Below are 23146 nucleotides of genomic sequence, written 5' to 3' on the forward strand. Positions count from 1 at the left end.
ATAGGCTATATGAGAAGGCATTGAAGTTACAGGGAATCAGTAGCGTGAAGTGTGTTAGAGCACATGTAATGGTGGAGAGATGAATGTTGATGAGACAGTGGATAACAATAATAATCTTTATTTATTCAGCACATTTAAAATCACACAGTTACAAAGTGCTTCACATAATCAGAGATTCAATTCAATTCAATTCAATTCAATTCAAAAAACTTTATTTGTCCCCGGGGGCCAATTCAAAGACACACAGAGCAGTAAATTAACAACAGAGCAGGTAGACGAAACATTTAAACCTAAATATAAAGTGTCAATTTAAATACAACTTAAAGCTTAAACTTAACTTAAAAATACTAAATATAAAAAGAGGAGATATGAGTGGACAGTGATCGGACTAACAGATGTAAACAGAACTATGTGCAGTAAACAAGAAATAAATATATATATACAGAGCTATGTGCAAGTAGGCAAATACTAAATGATAAGTTAATAAGAACAAGGTGCATGGTGAATAATGGAACAACAGAACTAATATAAACAATATAACTGTAAAGGTAAATATGAGATAAATAAAGTGACCGTAGTGCGCTGATGGATAAGAAACAACAGGAATAAATTAACCAGAACTGTATGAATACTGGAATAAAATGGATAGAATAAAGTGATGTAGTGCATGAGACCAGATAAAGCAGAGGCAGTTAAGGTGCAAGGCAAATATAAAGGAAGTAAAAAAGCAAAGTTCACAGCTAAGAGTCTGAAATGAGATGGAAGACACTTGGAGGAGCACACACAGGCTTTATACATAAATCACATAAACCAGCATGCATTCAAATTAGGCCGACAAACAAAATTCTGAGGGGTAGTAAACATCGGTTGATGTCGTTTCACACTCAGGAAGCTCGTGGTCAGTCTACGTTGGAAGGTTATAAAATTATGGCTGTCAAAAGATTACATTTTTTCACATTTAAAAATAAAACTTGTTCGGCTTTTATTTTTAATTTCTGTAATGGCTTAAGCTGAGAGTATTGTACTTGCTGTTAGAATTCAACCCTGCTTTTATTTTGAAATAAAGTAAGGCCCTTCTGTTGATATCATATAGGCTAACACAAGAGCAGGTAAAAGACCTTATCATTGTTAAATGAGGTTACAAAGACCCAACATTAATCCATCATGAGCTCTAAGCAACAATTAGCAAAGTTAGTGGTGAGGAACAACAAGAAACCTCGAGCAGAACTAGAAAGCTGTGCTGGGCTTGGAAAGAGGGAGATGCAGAGATGCAGTGATTCAGTGATGCAGTGATGCAGTGGGGCCTAAAGAAGTCTTCATTTTGAAGTGTCTCGTCCAGTAGAGGTTATATGGCCTCTGGTATAAACACCTGAAGACTTCTCCTGTGTACTAACCAACAGGAGGGTCCTCTGTTCAACATCACTTGCAGGAAACAAATTGCAGCATATCAGACATGAATATCGTCAATCAATCAATGGTGTGAGTCAGAGCAGATTTAGAAATGGGTAATGACTGAAACTCCATATTCATGTGTATAACCTGAGCTCTACCACCGAGGAGACAAACAGAGCAATGAATAAGATGATTAAATATATATAATACTGATCAGCCTACGTCATCAACTGTATAGATTAAAGTGATCATGTTGATGATAGAGGTTGAAGTTGAGCAGGTGTTTAACAGTGGAGGTGATGGAGGCTCCGGGGTCAGAGGCGAAAGGCATCCCAGCATCCTCGTTGATTGGCGAAGTGATGTCGGCCATCTTGGATTGTAGCGGGGAAGAAAGATTGATGCGGTAAGCTCCTTTTTTAGTCCTTAAATTTCTTTTTCTCAGCAACGACCGACCACAACCGCACTCACGTCACATTCCTCCCATGTTGCCGTTACGACGGTGCCGGACTTTGAAGGGGAGAGGGCGGATAAATCTGCATCAAGCCAGGCATCCCGGTTCCGTTTCTTATTGTTGTTGTTTTGGGGGAAGTGAGAGACGGAGGCGCAGCAGGCCCAAACCCGGAGGAAAAACCCTCCTGTGCCCGCTGGTTCCCTCTGACCGGCGGTCTGTCTGCACAACCGAGTACGAGCCGCAGTTATCTACCTACCACATTCAACTCGGACTGCTTAAACCTCCTCTGATGAGCTGCACTTTGCTGTTAGCCGCTCAGCTCGAGCATTAGCTCCTATGCTAACGCCCCCATGCATTCATATGGAACTAGCTGTTAGCTCAGAGCGCTAGTCGGTTAGCAGTAGCTCCTGCTAACATTATACATCTCTCGGGTTAATTTGATAAAAGTTGGGATTTTTAATTAGTCTTTAATTAGCAGAAAAGACAATATAACACATCGCAGTGTATAAACCAGTGGGTAGACTTTCATTTAAATGAACGTTAAACGGGAAGATTATCGAAGCTAACATTAGCTTCAAAGGCTAACGTTAGCTAGCATTTTGCGACACTGCCGCAGCTTCAACGTTGCTTTGGAGCTAGTTTGCAGGTTTGTGTGCAGGCTGCATAAAGTTTAGAAGAGTTTCCAACTAAAACGCGATCTTACTGTATTCTTTACATGATAAAATACATTAAATTGTAATTAGCTGTTCACTGAGCATCACTATCTGTAAAATACTTCAGTAAACAAAAGTAATCCGGACAGATTTATGCTTCTACACGACTGTGTGATTCATTTTCCCAACACTTTAAATGTCTCAGCTGCCCGGTTTCCATCTGGTTTCAGTCTGAATTGAGTCAGGTAGACCTGCAGGTTGTGAAGTGGTTTAATAAAAAGATTCAGTCAAAGCTCCTCTGGTGACTTTCAGGTTGTAGAGCCACGTTTCAGCTCCTCTCGCTCTAAATGTGTAAACTGAACAAAAACATGTGAAGATGCTTCGTGAACCTTTTCCATAACAAAAGATTTGGTCATCAGCAACATGTTGTCTTTATGCTTTTGATTAGGGCTGGGTATTTTAAACTCAATTTGATATTGATCAATATGTCTCGATAATCGATTAAATAAGACGCAGAGATGACAGAAATACGCAAATAATTAATTATTCTGATATTTGACAAATAATCATGTGTGCATTCATTCTATTGGCTTAGAACAAACTGACGCCATAATGTAGTTTTTAGACGTTGTGATGTCAGTATGGCGGCACACACAGAACTTTAAACTTTCATATCAAAAGGTTTTGGTATGAAAAAGTTGCCAATGTATTTGTGCAATCTGTACCGTCCCCAAGCACACTTCACCCTCACAGTCCAGTTCGTTTGACTGGCGTGAGTGCTCAAGCGCGGTACACTTCCTCGACCCTGGCACGCTTGGAAGAGGTTTGCTTCGGCACGGTACGGTTCATGCATGAGCACAAACACGGGTACGCAACGTGGACAACCTTCATTATGGAATAAAAACTCAAAATAAGCCACAAAGATTAATACATGAAAATTCTCTTTAAATTAAATTAGTAAGAATTGTTTCTTTCCTGCGTAACAAAATACACAAAGCTGATCAGATCAAACTCAACTCCAGTAATTCTAAACCTATTCATTACTTTAATTCAAAACTACTTTAAGAATAAAAAGAAATAAGCGTTTTGCATCAATGAAAGGAGGGCTGAATTAGAGCTTTCACACCTTCACTATCCTCCTGAAGTGTTTTCACTCTGAGCGTCATGTGATCACTGAAACATCTGGATGTTTCTCTCTTCAGCCTCCTCGTGTTTATTCTGCAGAAAGTCAGAGTGATCTGATGTGAGAACACAGCAGGATATAATCAGGAGAATTCACCTGGAGCCAGTGGGAGGGGCCAGTGGGAGGGGCCAGTGGGAGGGGGTGGTGAGCTTTATTCCCTGTGATCGCTGCACGACCATAGACTGTCTGCACGCCACCTCTACCATCTCCGTGCTCTAATCAACCTGCTGCTGCATGTTTCCTGTTCTCCAGTTTGTTCTTCTCCTCTCTTTACTTCACATTGAGATTCTCTTCAGCTACACGCAGCATTGATACAAAGACAAATATTCTCATTATAGAGTCATATGGAGGACTCTGATGCTTCGTCCAAAACTTCCATGTCGTTCTTTTTACGTCATGTCTTAGCTGAGGAGACCCCCCCCCCTCCTGTCTGACAGGGATAGTCTCCCGCCGTGAGCTGCATGTGTGAACAAACAGGTCAGGAGGGTTTCAGGAACAGTCCTCCTGAAATGATCTAGATATTTTTAGGAGTGCAGATGTGAAAACAGCTTTTGATTAGGCGAGGATCGCAGGTTTTAATGGTTACAGAATTAATTTCTCTGCAGGTTTATGATCGCATAGATTCCTTCTGTAACAGCATCCCGAGACTCTGCAGGTGTGGAAAGTAGGAGCTGCTTCCTCCGTTTAAACATGTCCCTGTGTCTGCTCTCTCAGGTGACACGCGGTATGTTTGGTGCTAACCGGAAGAAGTTTATGGAGGGAGGGGTAGAGAGCGACTACTCGGACGACTCCAGCCTCTACTACACCCAACAGTCCATGTTCCCTCCACACCGCCCTGACAAAGACGTGAGTCAACTTTGATTTCAGATTCAAAGCAGCTGCTGGGACAAAGTCACACACTAATGTACGAGGTTAGTTATTTATTTTCCCTGCCTGATGTTAATGGATGTCTATGTGTCTATGTCGTCTTCAGATGCTGGCGTCTTCCTCTGCTTCCTCAACGGGTCAACTGTCACAGCTCGGAGCCAGTTTATATGGCCCGCAGAGTAAGATGAACACACACACACACACTCTAACATCTGTTTCTGTCTCATAATCAGAGTCTCTCTCGAGCTTCCTTCATGTTGTCTTTACTCATACAAAATCTAAAACATGATCAGCCTTTAGCCTCATTTAAATCTCAGGAAGTTTCTTGAAGTTTCAAATGAGGCTTTTTAGGTCGGGTACAATCACTTCTATCTGAACCACTTCTCTTGCCCGCTTCCATCGCTGCAACACCTGTTGACCTGATAACTGCTCTCATATCTGACAAACCGAGGGGCGTCCAAAACGGCCATGTGAGGGTCGCCTTAAAAGCGCCTACCGTCTCTGGTCCAAACAAATCCAGAGCATTCAGACCAATAACCACGTGTCTGTTAACCTTGTTTCAGGTGCGTTGGGGTTTCCCATGCGTGGGATGAACAGCAGTGCGGCTCCTCAGTTAAGTCGAAGTGGGTTGAACCAATCGGGCAGTCAGCTCCCCAGTCACGCCAGTACGCCCAACACTGGAACAATGCACACGCCTCCCTCGCCGAGCAGGTAAAAAGCATACACTTTCTCCTTCTTCTCCTCCTCCTCTTCGGCTTTTACAGCTCCCTCTTTTCCCCATCTCCACAGGGGGATTCTGCCCATGAGCAGCCGCAGCGTGATGAACCACAGCCAGCAGGTGGGGGGTCCGACGGGTCAGTCGCCAGGGATGGTGGGAGGAGTTGGAGTAGAGAGGGGAGGGGCCGGAGGAGTCGGGACGGGGAGGAGCAGCATGGGGAGTCCCAGCAGGTCGTCACCCAGCATCATCGGGATGCCCAAACAGCAGCAAGCACGGCAGCCTTTCACCATCAACAGGTAACACACACACACACACACACACACACACACACATACTGTACGTCTCTGTAGTTTCATTTCTGCTTTGTAAGATTTCTGAGTCAAACTCTACAAAGTGTTGAGAATGACCCGGCCTCTCTCCGCCTGTGTGTCAGTATGTCAGGCTTTGGAGTGAACAGGAATCCAGGCTACAACATGAACAACTCTCTCTCCAACAACATCTTCAATGGCACAGGTACAAAACTAAAGACATTCTTGTGTTTTCGGTGGTTTTTGTTATTCTATTTGAGCTTCTTTTTCCAACACCTTTCTCGCCTGTCGTTTTCGTGCAGACGGCAGTGAAAATGTGACGGGTTTGGACCTGTCAGATTTTCCGGCGTTAGCAGACAGAAGTCGGAGGGACGGAGGCTCCAATCCAACCCCGCTGCTCAACCCGCTGGCCGGTCGGGCTCCCTACGGTGAGAGGAACCTCTGTGTGTGCTTTTTTCTTTATTTTTACAAATCTGAAAATACAGTTTGAAGATTTAGCAAATTTTACATTTCCAACATGTGTCTCCATCACGTTATGACTCGATGCTTTCTCTTCTCTGCTTTAATTTTCTCAGTTGGCATGGTAACCAAGCCGTCCAGTGAGCAGTCGCAGGACTTCTCGATCCATAACGAGGATTTCCCAGCTCTCCCCGGGCCAAACTACCAAACAAAAGACCCCACCAGCACCAACGAGGACAGCAAAACGGTTAGACACGTTGTGTTTCTCCTCTCCTCTCCCCTCCTCTCCTCTCTTCTCTCCTCTCTCCTCTCCCCTCCTCTCATCTCTCCTCTTCCCTCCTCTCCTCTCTTCTCCTCCTCTCCTCTCTCCTCTCCTCTCCTCTCCTCTCCTCTCCTCTCATCTCTCCTCCTCTCCTCTCCTCTCCTCTCTCCTCCTCTCCTCTCATCTCTCCTCTCTTCTCCTCCTCTCCTCTCCTCTCCTCTCATCTCTCCTCCTCTCCTCTCTCCTCCTCTCCTCTCATCTCTCCTCTCCTCTCTTCTCCTCCTCTCATCTCCTCCTCTCCTCTCCTCTCTCCTCTACTTTTCTCGCTCATGTTCTCATGTCCTTGTTCATGCGGTGCTTTCATTCTGCTTTTTTCACCGTTATTTTTTTGTCCACTCAGAATCTGAACTCATCAGGAAAGTCCACCTCCAACTCAGACGGTCCAAAGTTTCCGGGCGATAAGAGCTCCGCACCGAGCAACAACAACCAGCAGAAGAAAGGGATTCAGGTGCTTCCTGACGGTGAGACGCCAAATAGACACACACACACAAAATCAAAATAATGAAACTAGTCCGAATGATGCTAACGCTTCACCTCTGTGTCCCAGGCCGTGTGACCAACATACCGGTCGGCATGGTAACGGACCAGTTTGGGATGATCGGCTTGCTGACGTTCATCCGGGCGGCAGAGACGGATCCTGGCATGGTGCACCTGGCGCTGGGCTCCGACCTCACCACGCTCGGACTCAACCTCAACTCACCCGAGTACGACTCACACACACACACACTCACACTCACACACACACACACGTTAAAATCAACATCTTTTTAATTGTCTATTTTCAGTCTGTAAAGTGTTCAGGACAGTTTCCAACTCTTAAGTTATAGTGCTCACACACTAGGCCAAGTTGTCTCGTACCGTGCCAAAGCTCGATCTCGATTTGAAAATGATTGACGAGTGGATCTGACACATCGGTTATGATGTGCGACGCAGCGTCACTCCAAAGAAAAATCACATCAGGGCACGTTAAGAATCTTTTTTTCTTCTTTCTGTTTTTCTCTCAGGAATCTGTATCCTAAGTTTGCGTCTCCGTGGGCGTCGGCTCCGTGTCGACCGCAGGACATCGGTGAGTCTCGTCTCTTCACATGTTCATGAACTTGAATTCATCTCTTTGAACACTCGTAGATTTCTGTAAAGTCGCCCCATATATCCACACATGCTGAAGACGCCTCTGTGCAGACTTTACAGTGTTTTTCCTTCTCTTCCTGCAGACTTCCACGTCCCCTCAGAGTATTTAACCAACATCCACATAAGGGACAAGGTACCAACCACACACACCTTTAGTCCTGTTGTTCTGCTTAAAGTTTGTGATTGTCGGGCTTGAGCTTCATCAGACGTTTAACTCTGTGTGTGTTTTCTACGTCTGCAGTTAGCAGCTATCAAACTGTCTCGGTATGGGGAAGATCTGCTGTTTTATCTCTACTATATGAACGGAGGAGACCTACTACAACTCCTGGCTGCAGTAGAACTGTAAGGACACATTTTGTTTTTGTCGCGCTCACATCACACACTGTCGTACATTCAGTCATTCCAGAACAGAAACAAACATGTCAGTGACAACCAGTCGAGTCTCTGGCTTTCAGTCCTCAAGATTGAGTTCAAAGTCAATTTAGAACGTTAAAATACTTCCAAAGTGAGGAAGCTACAACCAACTCGCCTGTTAGCTCACAGCTGTGTTCTCACATCAGCTCACTCTGACTTTCTGCAGAATAAATACGAGGAGGCTGGAGGAGAAACTCTGGATAAAGTCAGACAGAACATTCAGCTGTTCACGCATGCAGCTCAGTCTGCAGATATCAGAAGTGTGAAATCACCATTAAAATCCCTCTGGCTTTTTTAATGACACATTTCTTCCACAGGGAGTCTGAGAGATGGACTCCAATAATCTTGTGACAGACTTAAACAAAGTTTAGACAGTTCTTGTCCTCCAAAGACTTCCTCTTAAACCAGCAGAGAGAAGATGTTCATAGACTTCCAATAAAAGAGTAAAGCCTCAGCATTACACAGATTCTTTGTTGTCCACATTTTAAGATGGACTTCGGATAAAACTGGATTTTATCTGAGAGAACTTAGCTTTCATGTGGCTGTTTGGATTCAGACGTTTGGTACAGCTGGAATCACTTCCTCCCCCATGTGACGATGTCAGCAGTCAGGCGTACAGGGGAGCTGTTATTTACCTGCGTGTGCGTGTGCATGACCAGGTTTAACAGGGACTGGAGGTACCACAAAGAGGAGCGGGTTTGGATCACCCGGGCCCCGGGGATGGAGCCCACGCTGAAGACCAACGCCTACGAGAGAGGGACCTACTACTTCTTCGACTGCCTCAACTGGAGGAAGGTGGCCAAGGTGAGAGCCCAAAACACACACACACACACACACACACACACACACACACACACCTGGGATCACCGCTGGATTTATGATACACATAAGGTCATCAAACTGTTTAATACTTTTAGATTGATGATGAGTCTACAAAGTAAGGGTATCGTCGGCTGTGGAAACACAAGATCAGGGTTTACCGTACTGAACCGTACCGGAGCGCTTGGTGGAAACGGGTTCTAGTGAGTCCAGTTTCAAACTTAAACATATACGTACAAAATGTGACTCTTTGTTCGTTGATTTCAGGAGTTTCATCTGGAATACGACAAGCTAGAAGAGCGACCTCACGTTCCCTCCACATTCAACTACAATCCTGCCCAGCAGGCCTTCTGATTGGCTCTACCTCCTCCTGCCTGCCTGCCATTGGCCCTCCTGGCTCATCATCGTCATCACCACCCCTCTAGGTTTTTCCCCCCCATCTCCACACATTCTAAAGTGAATCTGGCCAATCAGGACTCGGGATGGGAGAGGATGTCCCGCCTCCTCCTCTTTACTGGATAGACTTTATGATTTTAACTTTTCAGATTTCTGTTTGTTCTTTACCTCATTATTTTTTTATTTTACCCTCCTCCTCCTCCTCCTCCTCCCTCCATGAGTTTGGTTCAGTTTTGTGCAGCACACACACGCTCACACACGCAGCGACACACACTCTGTAAATAACTGTCCATCTGATCAAGTGATTCCTCTTTCTATTCGCTCTGAAGAATTTGACTATTTTTGTCTAGAGAAGCTTTTAAAGAAGACCCCGATTTTAACTCAGAATTAAATCACCAGTCCGGATGGATAATTATTTCACACTCTGTGTCTCACCTCCCACCTCTGGCAGGAAGTATTCTTCTTCTCTTTATTTTACCAGGTTTCTTTTCCCAGCGTCAGAACACACATCAGCAGACAGCCGAGAGTCAGGAGAGGACATGCAATGTACATTGTAGCACTATTTCATAATAAAAGAAGAAAAATATCCTTTCTCGCTTTGTTGGATGTTATGTGGCCACACCTGAGACGTAAGCTCCTTTTTTATCCACTTTTTGAATTTTAACAGCCAGAAAGAGCAGGTTCTTAAAGCTCGGTAAATTCTGATCCAAATTTGGATTAGTCAGTCATCTTTAAACCGGCTCTCATTGTCAACAGGCAGTAAGAGGCGTTACTCCATTTTCAATTTGGTTTACTTTGATTTAAAACGGAGAAATGCCAAAAATGTAACATATTACAGAAGAAATAGAGCTTTTAGGGAAGTTTTTCCCTCATTTCAGCTCTAAAATATTCAAATCATTAAAGATAGAGTCAGCAGCATTTTTCACTGCAGTTTGTAAACAGAACATTCAAACATGGCCCCTCCTCCTCAGCTTATCTCCCCCAGAAGATCTCACTCCCTGCAGGATGTAGTGTGTACCTTTACTGCTTGTAGCTACACTGCAAGCTAGCACAAGCTAACCGCCTGTGTTCATCACCTTCCTGTCCAGCAGGAAGTAGACCAACTCCACGTCCACGGGTAAAAGACAACAGAAGGTTCACCCTCGTTTCAGAACGAGCTTTATCAACTTGGTGTTTCTCCTCACTCTCATTATATTTTCTCTTTGCCGCGAAGTCCACGTCTGTTTGAATCTCGTCCAATCACTGAATTGTGTCCACTCCTAAACTCACCTGCTGCGCTCTCATTGGCTGGAGGAAACACACCAGCTCCGCCCAGAAACGTCCCAAGTCAACCAGAACAAAGCAGAACAGTAAAATCCAGTCAGAGGACAGAGTCTCTGCAGACACAGTCACCACCACACATGTACGGAGGCCCAGAAGGGACAATGGAGCAGCTTCACTTTAGGAGAAGACTGGATTTTATTTTTTAGGAAAAAGCTGCTGACTCTGCCTTTAAAAAAATATAGTAATATTCTACAATCATGATTGATGTCTACATTTAAAAATGAACTGCTGCAGAACAGAAAGATTTGACTAGGCATAAAATATTAACCTAGAATGATCAGACTTGCTCTCCATGAACTAAATTAAAAGTGTGTAAGGAAAGAAAAAGGAAAAGCAGGATTATATTTTATAAGTTGCATTAAAACGTTAGCACTTCCTTTTTTCCTGACATCTCACAGATTCCTACATCTTATTTTCCGCCTTTGTTTTCTCTGTTTTTATTCCAACATTTCCCCTCCCCTGCTCCGCCAGTGGAGCGTCCCGTTCCTCCACTTTTGGTATTTTATTCTTTCTTTGAGTTGAACTCCCACGTAATGAGGAGACTGTATATTTTCTACCCGGCAACAGTCAATCCAATCAGACGGCTGGGGCGACCTCCCTCTGGATCCTTAAGGAGAAGTTTCACAGTTTGAGGAACACACTTGTTCACTTTCTTTCAGAGACATAGATGGTAAAATAGCTTACAAAGAGATGCTTAGCTTAGCTTAGCATGAAGACATTTTCATTTAACACATAAGCCAATATTTCAGTTAACAAACGAGGTACAAACATGTACATTTTGTGTAGAGATGCTGTTGGGTGGTTTTGTTTCCTTTTTACAGAGCCAGACAAACTGTTTCCAGTTGTTATGCTAAGCTAGGCTAAGCTAAACAGCTGCTAGCAGTAGCTTCATATTTCATGAACATACATGAGTTTGGTATCAATCTTCTCACGTATGTCTCAGGAAGAAAGTGATATATGGCTTCTCCCAAATTGTAAAACCCTTTCCTTTTTAAAGTAAAAACAAAAAAAATAAACCCGAAAAAAATCCAAATTTAAGTCAAAATATTAAAAATTATTTCATTTGCTTTATTTTTAGTTTTCCTCCAGGAGGCACCAATGAACAGATATGTGTGTATATATTTGAATATATATACATTCATACACGGCAGTATTTTTAAGAAAAATTAGGAAAAACAAAAAAGAGAAACACGTCCTGAAACGAGGAGATGTCCCGCTGCTGTCCACCAGTTAACCGATGCAATACTTAGATTTCCCGTTACCACGGAGACCAATGGAGACGTCAAACAGGGGACCACGGCCGACAACAACCAATCACCTTCTAGCACCAACGACGGACTGGTACCGCGACTACATGGCCCAGCATCAGAAGCCAAGGACACGCCCCCCCCCCCCCCCCCCCCCCCCCCCCATGTGACCCCCTTGGAGGAGATTTGATTGGAGGATGTGGACTGAGGCACTTGGCCGTTGGCTGTTTTATTAAATATGGCAGCTAGTGTTTTAATAGGAAAAAGAATAAAATAATAAATATTCTGGTAATGAAACTGAGCCAGGAGTCTGGACTGCTTATTATTTCACTTGTTTGATTCATTTTGAGAAATGCAGGTTTGTTTTTTTTGAGGGAAAAGTTTCTGAAATATTTTGATAATAACAGCCTTTTTCGGACCACAGGAACTTTTGGAACTCTGCCCCCTTTTTTAGTGGCTCCCCACCGCAGAAACTATGAACTATTTTAGTTCCTAGAACCGGTTTAGAGGAACCTTTAAAGCTCCTGCTTCAGAGGAGGTACCATGGCGGTGCAGGCAGAAACAAAAACATATGTTACTTACCCCTAGTGGTTAAAATGGGTACTGCAGTCTAAATTCTAAACATCATAGAGAGCTGTCCCCCCCCCCCCTCCTCTCTAGAGTCCATGCTCACTCAGGTCACCATGTGGTGGACTCTGAAGCTTCAGTGTTTATCCAGCTCTGCATGGGTCTTTAGTAACTGATTTGCCTTCTTTCAGACAGAAATGAGCGTTCACATCAAAAGTTTGGACTGGAGAATGAGATGCGATTAAACGTTGATTTTGATTTGATAGGTTAAATAAAAAAAAGCAGCTTCAAATCTCAGAGGTGAGTTAAGCTGAAGAGGAAGCCGGTAAAGGGTTAGGCTGTGTTCACACTTGACTTCTTTTTTCAGAAAAAAAGCGCTGCTTTCAGCGCCTTTTGAGCGCTTATGTGAGCGTGTTCTGTAACCATAACAACGGGATCTAGTCTGCGGAGCAACCGCGCCGGAGCACCACGCATCAATTTAGAACAGAAAAGAACAAGCGGGACGGGAAGTCAGACACCGATACAACATTAAAACATTTATTTTCAGAATAAAACTCTCCGTTTTGACGGTTCAGAAAAACCACTGTTTGTGTGTTTATGTGTTTATAAGGTTTGTTTTGAGTTTTATACCACGAACATCGTATTATCTCGTGCTGTCGCCAGTGAATCTGTTGAATTACCACGGAAACTCCTTTGTCTTCATACTCCAGCTGTCCGGCTGTGCTCTCCGTGCTGCGGACTGAGAACACAGCCGGTGGGTGTTGATGGATGAGGGTGCACTGACCCATAACGGACCGGAGCGGACACGCAATACACACATGGTGGAAGTTTGTCGTTTTTGGGCACAGGTAACTCGGGACGTAGGTTACTACTCGTCCTGATTGGTCAGCTGTCAGAAAGCCGCTTGACGTCACCCAGCGATTGAAGTTGAAATAATTCAACTGAAAAAGGCGTCATCCTTTTTCATTTTTCCATCGGCTTGTATGTAAAAAAGGCTCTGGCAGTTGAAAAAAGAAGTCAAGTGTGAACATGGCCTTAGTGAGGTGGTTTTGTCAGCTGTGTTTCAGGAGCTGGTCCACAAGAGGGCGCCACATGCTTAATGAAGATCAGCAAGCAGTTCAATGGGACCGAAAGAAATCTGATGCTACAGAACTACAGAAGTTATTTATGTTGAGTTTAATGAAGCAGATACAGTTATGTTGGTGTTTTTGCATTTTGTTCAAAATTTAATCAAACTTTTCATGTTTTATTCACATTCCTTTACAGCTGAGTGTGAAGACAGAGGGAAGGAAGGAGAGTTTAATGGAGACACAAACCTGCAGAAAGAGGAGCCCAGAGGTACACACACAGACACACACACACACACACACACACACACACACTGTAAACAAATATACCAACACAGTACAGCTTTCAGGTGAGAGCTATAAAGATTTTATGTGGTGATAAAAATCTGCTGCAGAGCTCAGCGGAGGAAAAGAACCGGAGCTGATTTTGCTCAGAAAAAGAGAAATATGCAAATCTTTAATTTACGTGTTGAGCTCCATGGAAAATGTTATCAAACATTTTGACTTCACTTTAACAAATCAGCATTTAAAAACAGATAAAAACAAAAAGTGAGATATAAAACTAACAAACTTTTATAGCCGTGAGAGGAGCCGGAGACAAATAAAAAATAAATAAAAAGAAGATTCTGTTTCATTTTTGCACCTTCGCCCACTCACTCTCACACTCTTTGTTACACTTTATTTTAGACGAGCTCTCTGTTACATAACTGTTGTTCAGAAAAGACTAACTAAACGACATGCAAGAAGGATTGTAAGACAAACTCTGCATATTAACACACATACATATCAATAAAACACAATGCAAGCAAAGGTACAGCCGTGAGAAAGTCTGAACCTATGACACCGACCTGTCAGCTCCATCAAATGTAAAAAGAAGACATTAAAACATTTGTCAACAATGACATCACTTGTCTTATATTAACGATCAACAATCCCAAACATAAATATGTTCAATTAATAAATTACAAAAAAATAAATGTTTTTTGAAGCTGAAAATTCCCCTACATTAATTAACCATGAACAGTTCCAGTCATACCTCAGGTCCTACACTCAATGATTATTGAAAAATTGTGCGATTTATGCTAATAATGTACTCAAAGGTCACATATTCTTTAAAATCCTCTTCTCCATGTTCCTCTACTCCATCTACAAACCCCCCCCCAATGATGAGAAAAGTCCATCCTCTCCGTCTTTTACCTGCTCCACTTTTCAGAAAATGTGTGCTCAAACAGGCCGTTTGGAGATTTTCCCTTCATGACATCACAAAGGGCAGTAGCCCCTCCCCCAGGTGGGTGACACTCCCACAGCTAGGTGTTTGTTCTGCCCTCTGAGTCTGCCTTCTCACCGTAAACAATAGGACATGGAGCAAGAAAGACCGAGACACCCAAGCCTTTCTAGAGAGGGGGCGTGGTCAGACACAACTCATTTACATATTTAAAGGTACAGACACAGAAACAGTCTGTTCTGAGCAGGGCTGAAATAGAGGGGTTTATAGACATGATCAAATACAGGATCAGAGTGGATTTAGAACAAGAAACTTCACACACATGTTTTGAGGAGCTCTGAGACTTATTTAAACTGAAGAAGAGGAGGATATGTGACCTTTAATAGAGACAAAAGATGTGAAACACTTGATTCAGATGATAGAAACTAAAATCTTTAGAAACACAGAAACTATTCAGAAGAAGTTGTGTAACTTTATTTATGTTTAAAAGCTTCTTACATGTTCTGTGATCTCAAAATATGTTGACAGCATTTCAACAACAAGACAGCAGCTGCTTGTTTGAGTGAAGAAATAATGTGTAGCCTTAAACCTTCAGACTGAAACACAGAGAGGCTGCACATTCACTCTGATGCTTTTTGTCCATCAGCTCCATCTGCCCTCGCCTCCATAATGAGGGATATTCCAGGCTGCAGTCCTCTCTCTGTTGATGCTGGGATTGTTGAGCCAAATGTTGCCTCTGCAGCTCCAGCACCGCTTCTGTTATTCTGGGACAGCAGGAGCAAATATTGAGCTGCATAATCGCATCGCCCGAGTGCTGCTCTGAGGCTGACGACGCCCTCTTTATGATCTTTTTCCTTTTATTTCCATAAAAACAAAAACAAAACCCCCTCTCAGAGAGGAAACCAACTGTTGAAGCAGCATGCTATCAAACCAATGCATCAGCAGACATATCTCACATTTCCTCATCGTGCTTGATTTTCTGCGTGCAGTTTGGTGATAATTCTCTGTTTGCCTTGTTTTCTGTGCGAGCGCTCTGCGGGGACACGTGGCCTCCGTGTTCGTCCACGCTGATGTCCGTTATTATTTGTAATCTTTTGATCTGCAGAGATGATAATAATCCTGCCACATGCCTCCCTGATTACCAATGCATAATGCTGAGGCTTTATTCTGCAGCCTCTCAGCGCTTTACATTTATGCAACAGGCTGCGACGAGCTGCAGCACCGAGAGAGAGAGAGAGCGCTCTACCCTCCAGGCTTAGTGATTTTAAAAGGTTTATATTTGTACTTTATTAATTTACCTAATCGACCATCTGATTTAAGAACAGGACTCAGTCTGCTGGAAGCAGCCCGACCTGGGTATTTTTGGTAGCATTGAAATAATCATATTGAGACCGAACACTTGAGGATTGTTAGACTAATAATCGTGTGCAACAAGCATCGAAGTGGGCCACGCCCCCCAATCTTTTGGAGAGGAGGGGGTCATATCGGACCCCGAAATTGGTTCTTTAATCTTCTAGTGTGCACCCAGCCTTAAAGGCCTTCTCTGACAACAATGCAGCAGCCAGTATGTCCTCCTTCTAACTTTAGATTCTGCTCCTGAATGCTCTGGATTTGTTTGGACCAGAGAAGGTAGGCGCTTTTAAGACACGCCCCCACACGGCCGTTTTGGACGCCCCTCGGTTTGTCAGATATGAGAGCAGTTATCAGGTCAACAGGTGTTGCAGCGATGGAAGCGGGTCAAGAGAAGTGGTTCAGACAGAAGTGATTGTACCTGACCTAAATTATATACTGCTGTGTGTGTGTGTGTGTGTGTGTGTGTGTGTGTGTGTCTGTGTGTGTGTGTGTGTGTGTGTGTGTGTGTGTGTGTGTGTCTGTGTGTGTGTGTGTGTGTGTGTCTGTGTGTGTGTGTGTGTGTGTGTGTGTGTGTGTGTGTGTGTGTGTGTGTGTGTCTGTGTGTGTGTGTGTGTGTGTGTGTGTGTGTGTGTGTGGCTCATCAACAGGTGTGTGTTTTTCACTGATTCTTCACTGCAGGTCGAGCAGGAGAGAGATCAATACAGCTCAGTCAGCTCATTGATCATTTAGTCCTCGGGGGCCATTTTCCAGACGACACACACACACACACACACACACACACACACAGACACACACACACACACACACACACACACACACACACACACACACACACAATAAATGAAACTATCGATCCATAAACAGAAGGCAATGAAGAACATTAAAGACGATAAACTGTAGACAAGGTTACAGACGATGAAGAGGATAATGGAAAGATAAATAATAAAAACAATAACATGCTGCATTTCTACTTTTCATTCGTCAGACGCCAACAACAGGAAGTGCAAACAAACAGCTTTAACTGACCAGAGGTACTGACAGGAAGTGACCAGAAGTGGTGACAGGAAGTAACCAGAGGTACTGACAGGAAGTGACCACAGGTACTGACAGGAAGTGACCACAGGTACTGACAGGAAGTGACCACAGGTACTGACAGCAGGTTGTCTACACATACACGCGGTTCAAAAGCAGGACTATGTGAGCCTCATTTTCCAAAAACGCGTACTAATGGCGTCCAGCTGGAGGATGGAGGGCTCATTAATGGAGATAATGCAGAGTTGGATTACCTGTAGTATTTATTTCATCAGCGAGCCCGGTTATGTAGCCTGTGGCGGCTTTTTCAGATATTTGTGTGCAGAGAATCAGAGGAAGTCAATGACGGCGTGAGTTAAGAGGATTACCTCATGCGGCGTGGAACAGTCGGAGAATAAACCGGCTGAAATGAAACACAAATCTAGACGGAGACATGAGGCTGGCAGGGCGAGCGAGCATCACTCAACCTGCAGAGAGAGAGAGAGAGAGAGCTTCACCACACAGCCTGCAGAATGAACCTGCATTCTTTAAAACGTCCAGCAGGGGGCTAAGAGCGGTCTGATTGCGTATCGTGCCAGTTCTATCTTTGCATGCTCACTATCGTAGCACTTTTCTGTCTTTCTTGGATGGATGTTTTAAATCTTTATTTTTTGTCTTGTTACTTTTTCTTCATATTTTTGACCCGCAAACTATTTCAACACTAAATGCATAAGGGCCTCTGATTAAAACCTGCTTTTTAAATGTCAAAAACTAACTTGAACACCAGGCTAGTGATGAAGGGAATGGACTTTAAATATGGATGGGCTTTGATTTGAAGTTTAAAAAGTGTAAAAAGACAGTATTAGTCTACACAGGACTTTCTAAGTTTGACTTTACTTCTTACAGCTCTGGAGAAAGATAATTAAAATGTCCAAAGTGAGAAATGAGGAGGTGAAACGGGATAAATAGAGTGAGTAGTAGAGTATGAAATAGAGAGAGGTAGAGGAGGGGAGGGAGGGAGGAAGATGAGGGGGGAGGATACATGAAGCCGGAGGGAGATGAAACAGATTTAGAGACAGAAAGCAGCCGGTGTTTAAACACAACAGTTCTTCCTCGGCAGCAGCAACAGCAGCAAACACCGCCTCCTCCTCCTCCTCCTCCTCCTTCATCATCTTCCCACCATCCATCCTCCGCCTCCTCCGCTCCGGTGCTCCTCTCCATGCCGGCGGAGATCTCGGTCTCCGCGGGGCTGCCATGGCGAAGATCCGGGTGTCGTACGAGTACTCCGAGGCCGAGGACAAGAGCATCCGGCTGGGCTTGTTCCTGATCGCCTGCGGGATCCTCAGCCTCTTCATCCTCGGCTTCTGCTGGCTCAGCCCGACCCTGCAGAGTCTGCAGAGCAAGCCGGCCAACTGCACGGTGAGCCCGGTCACGACATCCGAGGAGCTCCCGGTGTCTGCCGGAGCCCCGGAGCTGTAGTCGGTACTTTGTGTTACCGGTTGTAGTTTATAAAGTGTGGCAGTTTGTTGTTGTTAAAGTATGAGTTTATAAATGTAGTACTGTTTTAGAAGAAGTTGAAACAGAAGTTAAATACTCCACTTTTATCTTTATGTTGAGCACTTTCACTGTTAACGGTCGTTGAACTTTTTATGGAAATTTACGTTTGTGTTTTGAATATTCGACTATTTTTTATCACCATGGTTACGAGCATTTTTCCAAGCGTTGCCATTTTTGTCCAACTTAGATTAGGCCTACAGATATGTTGTTATGTGTGTCATTAAGAGCAAAAGTTAGTTTAAAAATAAGTAGGATTTGTTACGTGATGTGACGTTACGTTACCTTACGATGCGATACATGATACGATATGTTAAGTTACGATATGTTGAGTTACGATATGTTAAGTTACAATATGTTGAGTTACGATATGTTAAGTTACAATATGTTGAGTTACGATATGTTGAGTTACGATATGTTAAGTTACAATATGTTGAGTTACGATATGTTGAGTTACGATATGTTAAGTTACAATATGTTGAGTTACGATATGTTGAGTTACGATATGTTAAGTTACAATATGTTGAGTTACGATATGTTGAGTTACGATATGTTAAGTTACAATATGTTGAGTTACGATATGTTGAGTTACGATATGTTAAGTTACGATATGTTGAGTTACAATATGTTGAGTTACGATATGTTAAGTTACGATATTATCGCCTCCTGGGGAAATCTGCTTTGGACTTGTGCACGGTGTAAATGTGTTTCTTTGTAGTTACTCAGTAGCCTAACCGTTTTTGGTTTGTGACCAAACTTTGACTTCACAAAACTCTTGGCCAGAAATCCAAAACACAAAAAGCTTTTTCATTTTTATTCTGATCAATTATTAGAAATTTGAGGGGACCCCATTTGGGGTCAGGACCCAAAGGTTGAGCCTGTAGTAGTCCAATGGTTACTGGTCGTAGTTAATTTATCCCAAGTATTTTTTACATTGAGTGGAGTTATACTTAAATAAAAAAAATAAAGTTTCTTAAGATCTAATTGAATAGCCTACTTTTCATTTTTAATCTTAGTTGGGATATTTGTATTAGTGTCGCCCACTGGCTACTTCCTGTATTTTTTATAGAGGAAATTATAGCACCTAATTTACGTTATAAAAATGAAATATCTGCATTAAATATAAGTGAAATACCAAAACATGAAGTCTACAATAACATAATATATAATATAAGACGTGTGAGGGTTAAATGCAAAGAAACTGAGATAAATGGAAAATGTATGAAATTACGGTAAATTAAGTATCAAAGCAAGAGGATTCAAAGTTATGGCGTTGCACTGAGAGGCGGCAGAAACCCGATGAGAACGTGTGATAACGTGTGTTAATCTCCTGCAGCCTCCCGTGCAGAATGAGGTGATAAATGAGCCAATCAGTGACACACGATCAGTTGTATCAGTGACTGACAGACGGCGAAGGTGATCACGCTGTTTGATCTGACTGCTCGCACTCAGCCGTCAATCACGCGACGAACTGTCAGAGAAACCACACGTGGCTGTCCTTTTTTTTCATCATCTTAGAGTCATCTCTTTATATTCCTGCTGATTTATGATAACTGTCGGAGGAGGTCAGGGCAGAGGAATGTGCGGTTAGTTGACTTTTGTGAACTTGATGTTGAGGCAGTTTGTGGCACCCAGCCAAGCAGCAATGATAACTGGGGCAGATGCTGAAGTGTAAAATCCTGTAGTTCCTGGAGTGTCCACTAGAGGCTGGCTGCAGGAACACAGGAAGTCACATACACACCCATTCTAAAAAGCCTGTTTTTACAGCAGAGATTAACATGTTTACAGCCTGGTTCAAAAAACCAAATAGGTGTGATTAGCTCATGTCTCGATGGACACACACTGTACGGGGGGTGAATGTTTTGATGACTCATCAGTTTTGATTTGATGAAGGATAAGAGTTATTCACAATAAGGCGTGTAGCTGACCTGATTGACAGGTGGGCGCGGTGTAACGGTTTGTCAGGAGGTTTAAAACCCGCCTCAGCTCCAGCTCTCAGCCTGTCGTTAGGTTGACTGAAAGTTAGACTGAGACAGCATTTCCAGCATGGAGACCGCCATCGATGGGACTCCAGCGCCCCCTGCAGGGACAGACGGGGGACGTCACTCAGACTTCAAACATTCAGATTTACAGCGTGTGAAATACAGCAGCTTTGTCAGTGAGCATCAAAAGATGAAACAGTAGGTTCCCCTCTTGGTTGATGATCTCCAGTTGATTGTTTTGATCGAGTGAAGAAACTTTAGGTTACACACGAGAAACACCAGACGACTCTGGGCTCCTTTTTTCTTTTCACATTAGAAGTGTTTTAAAGTGACATCCTGTTCTTTTTTTCTCTCTAACAACACTTACTGTACTAACCTCTAATTAAAGTAAACGAGGAGCTTCGTTAGCACCTCTCAGGGTTCTGTGAGAGCGTTGAGTCAGAGGGTCTCGTGTTCAGTTTCATAATCTGCAGATTTAGGATCGCAGGATGATTCTATGAGCGTCTGAATCGATGCACACGTCCGTGATTGTATTTAGCGATTCATCAGGTTCAGCAAAAGGAAGTCGACCACCGCGGATGAGATCTAAACTGCAGTTTAATTAAAAGCTTTTAAAGTGACAGAAACCTTCAGTCAGATGTTTAAGTGAGAGAATCCTCCACTACCCTCTAATACAGCTCTGTTTCCTTTTATGATCAAATATAAACGACGACCGGGTCAAAGCAGACTTCTCATGACGTCACTTCAGGACTGACAGAAAGTTAAAAAGCCTCTTTATTTTACGGCCTTTTTTTTTTTTTAACCAAATGTTCCCGGTCATCGTTACAGAGCAGGTTCGTCGGCCTGCAGCACGCTCGCTTCTTTCAGTCTGCGTCTCTTTCCTCTGTGGTTATTCAAAGCGTTGGCACAGCCGACTTTCATGACATGAATCACAGGCCGCCATGCAGCCGGCCCCTCCTGCCAACGCTCTTTAGCGTCGATGATGAATTCTTCCCAGCTTGATTTATTTCTGCTGTTAGCTTATTGCATCGTCCTGGAATAATGTCTGCGCATTACAGAGAGTGGACGCCGTCTGTTTGTGTTCCTAAATCATCCAAGCTCACGAGGCGGTGTGAGAGCGCGCTCAGTCGTTCACTGATCCACAGGTTCACATCAGACTGTGTGACGTCCTGAGTGATGAAGACATATCTCACTCCAGGGAAAACAAAGGATGGATTCACGATATCAACATTTAACGACTCAAACAAATGTGACATGAAGAAGAGAAACTGTAAAATAACTGGTTGCCAACATTATAGGCTGAAAACGTTCTGGTTTTTCGTTTACACGACAACAGCGTTTTGGGGGCCTGAAAATGTCAAGATTTGAAAAAGGTCCTAGAGTGCAAACGACACAACACAACATTTAAACTAGGCCCCTCCTCCTGGGCTCATCACCCCCAGAAGCCCCGCCCCCTGCAGGACGTAGTGTGTACGTTTACTGCTTGTAGCTACACTGGAAGCTAACACACGCTAGCACAAGCTAACCGCCGGTGTTTGTCACCTTCCTGTCCAACAGGAAGTAGACCAACTCCACGTCCACGGGTAAAAGACAACACAAGGTTCACCCTCGTTTTAGAACGAGCTTTATCCACTTGGTGTTTCTCCTCACTCTCATTATATTTTCTCTTCTTTAACGCTACGTCCACGTCCGTTTGAATAGCGTCCAATCACTGAATTGTATCCACTCCTAAACTCACCTGCTGCGCTCTCATTGGCTGGAGGAAACACACCAGCTCCGCCCACAAACATCCAGAGTCAACCGTCACAAAGCAGAACAGTAAAATCCAGTCAGAGGACAGAGTCTCTGCAGACACAGTCACCACCACACATGTACGGAGGCCCAGAAGGGACAATGGAGCAGCTTCACTTTAGGAGAAGTCTGGATTTTATTTTGAAGGAGAAGTCTGTATTTTATTTTGAAGGAACCAGCCAGCTGACTCCATCTTTAAATGTATTTTCTCTCTGCAGGTGGTGTCGGTGTTGCGTCCCGAGGAGATGTTCGAGTGCGTGTTCACGTGCGGTACGGACTGTAAGGGGACGTCTCTCTATCCCTGCCTGCAGATCTTTGTCAACAACTCGGAGTCCAACTCTGTCGCTCTGCTGCACTTTGACGAGCAGCAGCTGGTCCTCAACCCAAAGGTAACTCGCAAGTCGTATCCGTAGTTTCCGTAGTTTCATTCAGCCGCCGTAGTGGCGGCTGAATGAAACTACAACAACAACAACAACAACAATAACAAACATTTGTTATTAATATCTGCAGGTTTACATCTCACCTGAGGAAATATAGAAAAGTTGTTAAACTGGTTTCTTAAATGGTTTCCTGAGGACGATGAGATGAGTCAGAGTTTATAAAGCTGATTGTGGAAACACACAAAGATAAAATGTCAGCGCAGCATCGATCTTATGAATTCAATGTTTTTCATTGGATGAACGTCAGCAGGTTGTTTATTTTCTGTTCAGCTGTTTCAAGTCGAGAGCTGAACAGAAATAGATCGAATGAGACGCAACAAAACTCTAAACGTGTGAGTGAAAGAAGCTCCATTAACCAACAGCTGACAGTGAACACATCACAGCTGACGCCACGTGTGTGTGTGTGTGTGTGTGTGTGTGTGTGTGTGTGTGTGTGTGTGTGTGTGTGTGTGTGTGTGTGTGTGTGTGTGTGTGTG

The 23146-nt window shown here is 43.6% G+C and overlaps 3 protein-coding genes across 4 annotated transcripts in view; 2 read left to right on the forward strand and 1 right to left on the reverse strand.

Annotated features, from left to right (window-relative positions):
- The window catches only part of ptprb (protein tyrosine phosphatase receptor type b), a 282274-nt gene that overhangs the window by 202492 nt on the left and 56636 nt on the right, over positions 1 to 23146 (reverse strand). The gene's annotated exons all lie outside the window — the stretch shown is intronic.
- LOC132956513 (CCR4-NOT transcription complex subunit 2-like) lies at positions 1670 to 9696 on the forward strand. 2 transcript variants are annotated; one of them, XM_061030016.1, is made up of 15 exons: positions 1670 to 1795; positions 4394 to 4525; positions 4653 to 4725; positions 5110 to 5257; positions 5336 to 5560; positions 5698 to 5777; positions 5875 to 6015; positions 6148 to 6278; positions 6694 to 6814; positions 6901 to 7057; positions 7358 to 7419; positions 7565 to 7614; positions 7723 to 7823; positions 8555 to 8699; positions 8982 to 9696. In XM_061030016.1, the coding sequence occupies exons 2-15, from the start codon at positions 4406 to 4408 to the stop codon at positions 9066 to 9068; spliced, it is 1641 nt and encodes a 546-aa protein (XP_060885999.1). In that variant the 5' UTR covers positions 1670 to 1795; positions 4394 to 4405; the 3' UTR covers positions 9069 to 9696. The 2 variants fall into 2 exon arrangements, with proteins under 2 accessions (XP_060885999.1, XP_060885997.1); XM_061030014.1 differs by lacking the exon at positions 1670 to 1795 and having other exon boundaries at positions 4355 to 4525; positions 5875 to 6000.
- Positions 17764 to 23146, forward strand: part of LOC132956520 (calcium-activated potassium channel subunit beta-4-like) — a 16220-nt gene continuing 10837 nt past the window's right edge. Inside the window, exons 1-2 of the mRNA XM_061030024.1 lie at positions 17764 to 18322; positions 22449 to 22619. Of these exons, the coding sequence (XP_060886007.1) occupies positions 18158 to 18322; positions 22449 to 22619 (336 nt within the window). The 5' untranslated portion in view covers positions 17764 to 18157. The remainder of the gene's footprint in view (positions 18323 to 22448; positions 22620 to 23146) is intronic.

This window comes from Labrus mixtus, chromosome 22 (genome assembly GCF_963584025.1).
Source record: "Labrus mixtus chromosome 22, fLabMix1.1, whole genome shotgun sequence".
Lineage (NCBI taxonomy): Eukaryota > Metazoa > Chordata > Actinopteri > Labriformes > Labridae > Labrus > Labrus mixtus.